Source organism: Camelus ferus, chromosome 9 (genome assembly GCF_009834535.1).
Source record: "Camelus ferus isolate YT-003-E chromosome 9, BCGSAC_Cfer_1.0, whole genome shotgun sequence".
NCBI lineage: Eukaryota > Metazoa > Chordata > Mammalia > Artiodactyla > Camelidae > Camelus > Camelus ferus.
The window spans coordinates 29,385,706-29,397,797 of record NC_045704.1 but is presented as its reverse complement, the minus strand read 5'-3'; the positions used below and the strand labels follow the sequence as shown (position 1 = coordinate 29,397,797).

At 37.5% G+C, this 12,092-nt stretch overlaps 1 protein-coding gene across 1 annotated transcript in view; it reads right to left on the bottom strand.

The window, feature by feature from the left end:
• LONP2 (lon peptidase 2, peroxisomal) overlaps positions 1-12,092 on the bottom strand; it is an 82,516-nt gene that overhangs the window by 27,238 nt on the left and 43,186 nt on the right. The window contains exons 9-11 of the mRNA XM_032486257.1: positions 7,670-7,820; positions 5,679-5,805; positions 1,779-1,912 (exon numbers count right to left, since the gene is read on the bottom strand). Of these exons, the coding sequence (XP_032342148.1) occupies positions 1,779-1,912; positions 5,679-5,805; positions 7,670-7,820 (412 nt within the window). The remainder of the gene's footprint in view (positions 1-1,778; positions 1,913-5,678; positions 5,806-7,669; positions 7,821-12,092) is intronic.

The following is a 12,092-nucleotide window of genomic DNA, read 5'->3' as shown; positions in this document are numbered from 1 at the left end:
ACAAGTTCTTGAATATTTCTGGGTTATCTTTAAATAGCTAATATGATCACAGACATTATTAGAGATATGCTAGTGGATATACATATAAATATTAAGCACTGTGTAACTATGGGAAGCTTCTTTTGACATCAGATCCCACTGAATGTATTATAAATTCCAAATGACACCATCTAAATCTTAAACACAACTTTCAAAACGTGTTAACTAGATAAACTCATTTCACTCTCTGTCTTATCAGACAAGAACTAAAGCACACAGGCTCAGATGCTGGAGGCCACAGCACAACGGGGATGTTCTAAGAATAAAAATGAGAAATCTCATGAGGATCTAGGCCTTACATTTAGAAGGGGAAAAAAGAGAAAAATATCTCTGTCCACTCTCACTCTCAGCTACACCAGTGATTTCATTCATGATAGGCTATCACTCACCTAAGGCACTTTTCAAAAATTCAGATTTCTGAAAATGGTGGTCTGAAAATGTGTTTATCTTTAAATTTCTTCTCCAGATCCTATTAAAACGACAATTAAGAAATTGAAAACAAAAAAGCATTAATCCACAAGAACAAAAAGAATAATAAAGAAGACGAGAGATGCTGACATTCTGGGTAACAGAATGTAGATGAACAAGAAGTAATAAACACTTAGCAGATTAGAAGACGTGGAAGCCTTAATGTCTGTGGAGGCCGGGGGGTTTATCCACAAAATCCTACCAAGGCTCAGGAATCTGAGGTACCCCTGAAAATATGGGTGAGAAGTAAACTAAAGACAAAAGGTTTTTAAATCTGTGTAAGAAACAATTAAGAGTTTAAGGTCACTATTCCTACTCCACATAACAAGGGCACTACCCCCTACCCCCACCCCCAATTCAACACAAGGTGGGAGGTTTACTCTGCAGAAATGAACCAGTGAGGTTTGAGGCACAGTGCGAACAGGCGTGAAGCATGAACTAGAAATAGGAGGATCTGGGAAAGTCTTCTCTTCGCATGACACTGCTGTTAAATGCACTTGGCAGAGCAATAGAAGGAAAAGCAGGGAAGATGTTTACCTTTGTAATTCCACTACACTTATCACAAATCATGCTTCTTCAGCCATATTCCTCAAACTCCTTCCTAGAAACAGCTACGGAAACAGAGGAACATCTAGTAAATCTCTTTACTACGAAAGAAATGTTCAGTTCTCTATTACAGTCATGTTTGTTAAAGCAAGTCTCGTTGACCATGCAGCAACATGGTCGTACTAGAGGAGATGCCCCCGATTCATTAACTGAAGTAGAACCCTTCCCTTTCTCTCCCTGTCACCGCCTCCACAATGAGTTTTCTAACAAAAAATAATTTAAATTACATCTTAATTGTGTACCTAGCAAAGAAAATGTGTGAGAAAACCAAATTATTACACCAGAAGCTATTCCAGGGTATAAAGATCTACTCTTGCAGTACTTGGACAGCGTGGATTTTTTTTTTTAACAACCCAAATCAGATGGGAAAAAGAGAACACCAGAACCCAAACATAAAGTGTGCCACCTTTATAAAGTTGGAGAAAATATATCCTTAAACCATTAATACTAAGTGTTATTCCTGCTAAAACTCTACTGTCTGTAGAAGAGAATCCTCTTGATACAGCACATCAACCAGGAAGCTCTACCTACTCGTCGGATGCATTTACCAGGGGAGAAGCATGTCCCACTGCTCCGAGAACCACCCACAGCGACCCTCCACATCCAACTCTCTTTTTTGCCATTCCCTCCTGGCCGCCTGCAGGCACCAGATCAAGGTCACAGACCTTCTCCCTCAGTCACGTCGGGACGGTCCAACTTGGCTTCTCTGTGCTGTCCCTCTGCCACCTTCACAGCCACGGCTCGGCAAATGGCTCCCAGCTTCCTGTCCAGAGAGCGAACCCCTGCCTCTCGGGTGTACCTGTCATCAAATTGAAGAAAAATATTTTATTTTTGGCTAAACACCACCTGTACAAAGAGAGAGAAGTAATGTGATTAATAATTATACTAAAGGAGGAGGGGAGGGTATAGCTCAGTGGTGGACAGCATGCTTAGCATGCACGAGGTCCTGGATTCAGTCCCCAGTACCTCCATAAATACATAAGTACATAAACCTAATTACCTCCTCCCCCAAAAAGAGAATTTAGTATAAAAAAGAAAAAAAAAAAACCAATTACACTAAAGGAAGTGTATATTTAAAAGTTCATTAGTTTCTTGAGTACTAACTTCCTCACCTTTAAAAATTCCTCATTAAAGTACTGTTATTTCTTAAAGATTCAGAAGTATTTTCGGCTACAGCATTTCCCTTTATACAGAATATCTTAAACCGTTACTCTATTCTTAAGAAATGAATTCTTAATATGAAAATGAATATACGTACGTATATGCATGACTGGGACATTGTGCTGTACACCAGAGACTGACACACTGTAATTGACTGCACTTCAATAAAAAAAAAAAAAAAATGAATTCTTGGTTCTTCAAGTTATACTGCCGAAGTAAACTGGCAGTGCATAAAACACTTACTCCTTGGTGATAAGTGTAAAAGCTTTCTTAAAATTTTGTCTATTTAAGAAAATTCTGATAAATTTATTATACTTGAAATATTGCTGAAAGAATCAGAAAAATAGAACTATTTTCCCAACTAAAGCAGAAAACAATTTGAGACAGAAATCCAGTCATACTAGGAACTGTGCCTATTATCCCATTCAGTGTACTTTCACTGCAGAGACTTCTAAAGAGAGTAAGTATGCTAATGAGGCAAGCACTGTGGTTTTGTGAAAAAGATTCTAAATGTGATTCAGTATAGCTGTCTTTAAAAACTTGTATGCCAGACTTAAACCCTGTACGCCACTTCATAAACCTTTAGATGGTACAGTCATTCTTGGCCACCAGCTCTGGATGAGTCTGAATGGACAGCATCAGAGAGAGAGAACGCAGTTCCCTCTGAAAAACTGCACTGATTAGGAAGTCAGACATAGATTTCAGACTGCAGTGAAGCAGATTTCTTAAGTTCTGAGAGAAGGTAAATAAGTTCTTGGCTAAACACTCTAAAGACTCACTTCAATCAAAGGAATAAGGAGGAGAGAAAAGTCCATATTCCACAGCTTCATGTAATTTCAGTAAGAAAGAAAACAGGGAGGCATCCTAAAAATAAACAAACCAACATGTAAAAACAAAAGCCAAAACCCAGTTCAGCTTCTGAGACAACTATCTGATGAGCCCAGATTAAAGGGTCTGCACAAAGATGAAAGAGAACGGCCTGAGGAAGCTTACGGAGGAATGGCATGCACACGCAGAAAAGGCACGGGACGTCCAGAGGAAGCTGCAGCATGCCAAAGATAATAAGGGCGCCAGCAACAACAGAGAGATGCTTTTAGGCGTTTACAGCAATACGGGGCTGGGAACTAACGCAGACAGTGCGACATGAACAGCTGACTGAGAGAGAGCAGACACGTCAACCCCTACTTAGCATCTTTAAACCAAAAAAGGAAGAAGCACTGGTGTCAAGTAAGAGCTGGCTGATGATCATGAAGATGCCAATTTTCAGAGGACGTAAAACTAATGTACTTGATGATAATCAAGATGAAAGAGAAAATCAGTTTGCTGCAATGGTAGCTGAGATGAACACGTATATTAAAACATACATAATTACACACTTCTCTAGTTAGGCTTTGAAAAATTCAACCCCTATAAATATGCAATGGGATAGACCAGGCGTAGCAGAAATTCATATGGAAAAGAACTGAAGGTGTTGGGTAACTGTAAGTGCAATAGGCAAGAGCACAACTCAAAAAAGCTAAGAATCCTGAGACACAGTCATAAAATAACAGAGTCACAATAAGAAAATCAGTGGGCTTCTTATACCACGACTGTTTAGGCTACATCTGAAATACTGCATTCTACTATGGGTGTTTAATTAAAAAAGGACATTGACATCACAGGAATCATTCAGAAGAAGACTAACCAAGAAGGGGAAAAGTCTTAAAAGTGGGTCAAGAGGAATGGTAAAGAGAAGAGGGAAGTTTAGCTTAGAGAAGAGAACCTTTATGGGATGGGGACCTGATGGCATTTTTTTTTAATGCCAGAAGGGCTGTACAAGAGAGAAATTATATTTAGATTCCATGTGTACGTATTGGGCAGAATGAGAAAATTGTAAGAGGGTGAATATAAAGATTATTTTACAGCAGCTGTATTTACTCACAAGGAGCAGTCAGCAGTGAGCGCTCCAGCACTGGAAGAAGTCAAGCAGGCTGGCTATACGGGAGGTGAGGAGGACCAGACGGCTCCTAAGACCCCCTCCCCTCCTCCTGAACACTGTGGGTCTGTGACTGTGACACAGGATAAGATGAAAAACACATGCAAGATGAAAAACTAGGTCCTAAGTTGGGTAACTCACTAAATATCCAGAACTTGCCTGGAGTAGCAAATACCTGTGCTGTTTTTAAAAATATTAAAACTGCTCAGAGAAATTTCCCAATGTTCACAGCTTTTAATATCTGATGTTTGAGCTAACAAGTATATAAAAAGGAAGCAGTTCTCCAGGCAACAACTGGGAAATAACAATGATTACTCTTCAGAATCATTATTATTTAGAGCCAGATAAGCTATCAATGGGTATTTTCCCCTATCACTTAGCTTTTACAGATGGGGAAGCTATCAAAAAGGTTAAGTGACTTGTTGAAAGTTACTCAGACATAAGGGGTGTTATCTGGAATAATGATATTTTTGGAAGACTCTGGCATATAAATCACCATATTTAAAATGATAAAATACTTTACCTCCCCTGGCATTACCCAGACAGCAAACCACAAGTTAAGAAAAGGAACTCGCAGATCAGATAGAGTCTAACTATTTTGTATGTAAATTTAAATAGACTTCCAAACAGACTTCCATAAGGAGGCTGGCTTAGATCAAAAAGCAGTCTGCCTAGCCAAACTCTAAGTCAGAGTTCAAAAGGGAGCGAGACTTCACTTCTCTTGAAACGCAGCAGTTGCTGGGAAAGCGCTGCATGTGGAGTCCTGGCAGTCTGACACCATTTGCCAGATGATGCAATGGACCTGCAATGCTGAGCCAGGAAAACTGTGAGAGGCTATTGTACATATAAATTCTCAACAGGATATATTTTCCATTCAAACATGCAATCTATAAATTAGACTCAGCAACACTGCACTCAGATAATTTATGTCCTGCTTGCCACAGGCTTAACCATTTGGTAGCTAACTTGGGAAGCACCTTTATTGTTGTCCTGGTGTTAATTCCAAAGGTGAAAACTCGAACATAGATTTTTAAAACCTCTCAAAGAGAAGAAAAGAAAATCTGAGTAACTTAAAAGAGATGTCTGAAAGAAGCATCTCACTTCTTAGGAGAACTCAACGTTTAAGATCCTGGGGCATAAAAGGTATCTCAGTTTTGGGGTGTTAATTTATTAAATTAATCCCTTACATTACTACTGTGGAAAAGCTGAAATTCTGGCTCAAGTCCTTAGTTAGCTAGGAAGAAACTCTAAATGCTTTCCCTATGAATTTCTGCCTAATACAGAGCTCTGTGTGAATCAACAGCTATGGGAATGCTTGCTGGGAATCTGCTGGAGAGACAGAGAGAAATGGATACTGTGAGTTTCCAGTAAAACAGCAATCTCCTGTCTAGACGTGCACATGAGTGAAGCCTCAGGACGGCAGACTAACCTGGTGATGATGTCCAGAGTGGTGACCTGAGGGATCTGAATCTGCTGAGGAGTCAACCCATGCTGCTCCAGTTGCTTAGGGATCAAGTGCCTGTGGGCAATCTCTATCTTCTCCTCTTGTGTGTACCCTGGAAAAGACACCACCACACTTTGTGATTATTCACATGGCTTCCACAGCACCACGCTTCAGTAATAAACCCAAAGCTGTTTCAACGAATCTTGGATTTAAAATGAATTTAAGTATTACTTCAACTAAGATTGCAATCAGAATAAAGAAATTCAATCTCCAGCCCATAGTTGTTAGCATTCCTGACTTTTTCACAAACAAAACAAGTACTTACTAAGCACAGTGCTTGAAAGTCTTTTGATTAAATGGTATCTCTCTCAAAGAAGAAAAAAAAAATCTCAGTCTCATTAACTTAGAGATAGTTACCTCCTTAACTCAAATGTGAGTTTTTATTTTATTATTTAGTAAGAAAATAACACATTCCTTTTCTTTAGTATAATTTGATACATAACTGAAAAAACTTACAACAGCAACAACAAAGACTTCTTACTAAGACTTCAAGGGAAGAGCTGCAAAGGAGCTATTTCCAGAACTCCACCTATAAATCTTAGCAACAAAACAGTACAAAAACTAAAAAGTTTTTTCCCCATCAAGTTTTTTCCCCTCTACATGCCGGAATTATGCATATAATTTATATTTCAAAACCTCTGTGTTCTTATTTACTTTTCTTATTTCCTTAAAAACCTCAATGAGTATAAAATTTACTGTTTTTAAATCCTGTAAGACAAAATTGCCCCCTACAATGATCGCCCCTTTTCCAATTCCAAGCAAAATTAAAAAGGCGAATTGACAAGGCATCTTTTGAGGAGAAAAAGGAAATAAAAAACACCAGAAAAGCGAGAGGAAAGGACAACCAAACCTGCTGGTGGAAGGCGGCACCACTGTCACCTCTGCAGCAGCTGTCCTGATAGTCTCACTTCAAGCATACTAGTATGTCTTATGGATTTTTGCCTTAAGTTGCAGTTTCCAGACAACTGGGTCTCATTACTTATTTATTTCAGTCTTATAAATGAGCACAAAGCAATTTTTTACTCCACTGTATTTTAAAACTAAATATAGGAACCTGTAGGGCTCACAGATAACTAAGAAATTCAATTACCATTTACTTGATAGTAAAAAGTCAGATTAATATGAAATATATACTTAATTATATTTTCATTTTAACAGATGTCCACTAACATTTGATCTCTTCTAGGGAAAAGTAATTCTGAGCAATTGAAATAAGGTGAAAACACTGGGATTTACTTAGTGTTAGTAACTAAAGGACTTTATTTTACACACTCCAGTGAAGGAGACCTGGTTGAAAAAAAAAGTATATAACTATTTGACAGAGTCAACTAAGAAGAAGAGGAATTTAAAAGCATCCTAAACTTTTATATAAAAATGAGGCCAGATATAACAAACAGAAAGCTATAGGATCTACCTCTCAATGAGAATGAATGATTAAACTTTCTCAGAGATGGTAAAAACTTCAAAATCTGATAGACAGGAAGCTACACTGGCTATACGAGGATCCATTTTTGCTTTTCAGGTACTTACTTTAAAAAATAATTATTTTTGTCAATAATTTTAGAAATTGCTTCAAAGAAGAATATCGTGTTTTCCATAAAAATGATCATTCTTTAATGCTACGTTAAATCTGAAATTGTTGTGCAAAATTTACTCGTATGTTTTACAGAACATTCACTCTTTATCTGTCACCATTAAAACAAATAAACAATATTTTGCAAAATTCTGTGGCTCTGAATCTACATAAAAGCTGGTTTATATACCAGATTCAGAACTTTTGAAGATCATACATTGGCAAATCAACTTTTTACTAAAAACTCCACAGCTCGACCAATTTTAAAGAGTTATGCTCAGAAAAGCTCTCAGAAATAGCTTCTTATTTAACAAAATAATGATTTTGTTTACAAATCAAGTACCTGGCACCTGAATGATCTCCATTCTGTCCAACAAGGCAGGTGGAATAGTAGCAGTGGTGTTGGCCGTAGCTATAAAAAGGACTTGGGAAAGGTCAAAGGCCACATTGAGATAATGATCTGTGAAGTTATGATTCTGTTCGGGATCCAACACCTGTGGGAGAATAAACATTTAAACCGATTCAGTAGTTCCAACAGAAAGCTGCATCAATTTTAAAACACACGTGATATATTAGCAAGGTTGATATTTCTGCTCAATACAGCTAGTTTGAGAAACATGAGGAAAACACTGAAAACCAAAAAGAAATATATTCAATACCAAAGATTTTTTAACATACAGAAGCCCAAAGAAGCAAGAATTAGCCATTCAAGCTTTGTTCTTAACCTATTAATGACTCACTGTGTGGCCATGAATTAGTTACCAATCCTGCAGAACCAGTTTCCCTCTCGGTAACACACCCTTCTCAACTGCTATGGGAATATAAAGTAAACGTGTAGAGCATTTTGAAATTCTTAGGTAACAGGTAAAATAGTAATTAGTGTATTTCCCCTCAAACATTATCAGAAAGTCTTTAACTGAAAGGGGAATTCCAAACAAAAGTGAACGGATAAAAATTACTCCTATATTCTGACAAAGCACAAGGGATAGCTCACTTTAAAAAAATGCCTTAAAGTAAAACCTTTCTGTTTATAATGAGCAAAATATCAGTATCTCTCAAAAATATTTTAATTGGATAAATTAGTCAATTTACCGATTAGATTCTTTAAACACTGAACAATTGTATATTAAGGAGGATATGTCTTCTAAGATCCCTGCTCAAATGCTCCAAGCTGCAGGCACCCACAGCGGAGAGTTCTACACAGGACTGTAAAGGCACCAAGTGCCTTCCACATGTTCTAAACCTTTTAACACATTATAACTTTCACTTAGACTAGATTAGTATAAGATATAAACAGGGTCGACAAACATATTCGAAAAGTAAAATGACTAAAATACTTACCATCACAATTTTACTATGTAACTAGCTTCTCCTTGCTTCTGATTCTCTTTCTAAAGTTTTACTTGTTTTCAAATATACCCACAAGTTAGTCTTAATTCAAAGCTCTCTGAAGCTCTTGAATTTTGTTAAACATTCATTGTACTGGAAACTGTATGTTTATCTAGAATACAATTCCCAGAAAGTTCTACTACTCATATTTTCACAAGACTTAATAATGTTTAATGTTATAATAAGTTACTTTCAAGTCACCCAAGGCAATTCTAATTATGTTCAGTATAGAATTGGTTAAGAGTAATATTACTGTCTATCAATTACCTGAAAACTGTTAATCTATGTATGGCAATCTTAGTTAAACCCATTCTAGTTAAGTACAAATCTATTATTTAATGGCTGTGGAAATTTAATACATACATGTTGGATATGTTTGAGAAATGTTTACTGCACTGTCCAAGTGATTTTTTTTTTCTCTTAAAATTTTAAGACACTGAGGTTTTTAAAAAGTAGGAAAATTAATAAAGCAATGTTCCTGAGCTATGAATGAGGTCTTTTAGAATGTATTACACGACAGCTAGGTTGTGAGGAGAGAAAATCAGTGATGCCCAATTTGCTTGCCTCCATCTTTGATTTAGCAAAACAGAAAAAGATATGCAGATGTTACACAGAAAAACTGATCAGCAGTGTGCCAGATGAGAAGCATTCTAGTAACCACTACTCAGATGAAACCAAGGTAAACTGCTGAGTTCACAGACGGACAAGAATTACAGTGAGAACTTTTTAGCCATCAAACTGCTGCTTTCCCCCCAAACTTTAGAGCTAAGGCTTCCATGGTCCAATTCACCCACACAGAGGAGCTGCTTTCAAGAATGACCAGAACTGTTTTTTCCTTTCTTCTCTTCATTAAAAGGTCTTACTACATCAATCTTGAACTATCATTCCTACACAGCATGCCTGGCAATGGAAATAGCTGTGATATGACACTTTATTCTCCAGGACATGAGGCCAGAGGTGGGATAAACTATGGGGGGGGGGAGTGTATGCTGAGGACTGTTCTTCAGTAAGAGTTTCTGGCCAGAGAAGAACTACAGATGTCTGTAGGCAATCCAGGAGCATGCTCCACTCACTACACATGACTAGGCACCTGTTAGCTTTAAGAACGGGAATATGGTGCTATTTTATAAAGGTCTGTTTCTTCTAGAGATAGATACTAACATAGTCATGAAAAGAAATGATGTCTGGAATTCGATTCAAGGTAAATAGGAGTGGGATGAGGGAGAATGGGTAGGAAGAGATGAAACAAGACTAGCCATCAGATGGTAACTGTTAAAACTGGGTGATAAGCTTAACGGTTCATTATGCTATTCTCTCAACTTTCGCTGCAGTCGAAATTCTCCACAACAAAAAGTAAAAATAAATAAATAAAGTAAAATCAAATAATTAAAATCAACTTTGGAAGCCACACACAAATAACTCCCACAGGAATTCAATCAGTGATAACAATAAAGTTGAGAAAATGTCCAGAACACAGAAGAAAAAGGCGTAAAGCCGTGTAGGGGAAAGATAAGGAAAAAATAAACACGTCTAATTCACAGATAATTGATGTAACTAAAGAAGGGATCTCAGCAAATGTAAAATAGCCTATAGTGAAAGAAACAGCCAAGAAAATATTCTAGAAGACACAACACTGCAGACTGAAAAGCCTTAAATTCCTCCTGTGTGATAATAAATGACAAATGTTATTAGGACAACACCTACAGAATTTTCAAGCAAAATTATGATGACCTGAAATATTTTAAAAAATATTTTATCACGCAGAATATATGCCACACACATAAGATATGAAGTGTAACAAAGTGGGCACCTGCGAGCCCACTACCCAACTGTGACTGCAGCTGCATCTTGTGCTTAGACCGCTGGCCACAAAAGTGGAATGTTCCGAGTAACCCACCAAAGTACGAGCAGAAAACAGTAATATATTCATCTTCGTGCATCTGTAATACCAGAAAGAAATTAGTTTATGAAATACTCATTATACAAAATGAAGTAACACCCTCACTTGGTACACACTTCACACACACATGAAATATCCTAAGAGAGGAGTGGAAATCCCACAGCTGATGGCGGGGCCCTCACTCACCTGCTTTACCTGTGGTTGTAGCCACTGCGGTCCATGTGTGCCTGATTAAGTGTTTTATAGACTAAAAATGGGTGAGTGGAGTGTTTAAAAAGATTCCTGCAAAATACCATTAGAGATAATAGAGGCAAAAACGGGAACAATGAGAAAATAAGAATTGACATTTTTATTTCTAGAATAAGCTTTAATAGCCACATTATGAAACAAAACAATTACCTGATTAGAATACATCATTTCCTTCACCAAAATGTAATTTTTAAAATTTATTCTGCGTGTGTTGTATTTATGAGTACCTAACAACAGTACAACGGTACACGTATGCTATACACATATTACATATCTGTTCTTCCTTATGGATTGAATTGTGTCTCCTCAATGTGACTATATTTGGAAATACGGCCTTTAAGGAGGTAACTAAGGTTAAAAGAAGCCGTAAGGGTGGGGTTCCTAATCCAATATGACTGGTGTCCTTACAAGGAGAGAGAGAAAGAGAGACAAAGGGATGCGGGAACACAGAGAAGAGACGGCCATCTGCAAACAAAGGAGAGAGGCCTCAGGAGGAATCAAACCTGCCAACACCTTGATCTTGGCCTTCAAACCTCCAGAAATGTGAGGAAATAAATTTGTTTGCTTTTTTAAGCCACCTAATCTGTAACATTTTGTTATGGCAGACTTAGCAAACTAATACATCCTTATTACATATGTATTTATATTATAGAGAGAGGGATTTTCAAAAATTTTTGCTGATGGAATATGCTAACAAAACATATGGGGACTACCAGTGCAGGCAACAAAGAGACCTTAGCAAATACAAAGGCCTCAAAACATAACTTACAAACAAATCCTTAAAGAAAGTAACCTGAAGATACACTCCATCTGAACAACAGATAAATCATAATAAAAAGGTCAGAAGCAATGAAATCATTTAAGCACAGAATTCAAACTAAATGTAGGAGGACACACTTCTAGAATGAGGGAGTAAGGAAGTCTGAAAATCTGCTTCTCCATAAAAGCAATGAGAACACTGGAAAATGTCAAAATCAATTTTTTCAGAATTCTAGAAATTAACAAGTGTTTTTTCAAGAAAAACAGCTGAATCTCCGTAAGTATAACAAGCTTTGGGGTGTTTTCACTTGCTTTACACCCTTCCCTTCTCCCAAGTTCATGGCAGCCTCACAACTACAATAGCTGTGAAAACCAGCAGTCCAGCAGCCCCTATGGGGCAGAACAGGATTAGAGCTCTCCACAAGCCCCAGCCCCCGAGAATGTCACTGTCTGAGGGGTCTGGCAGTTC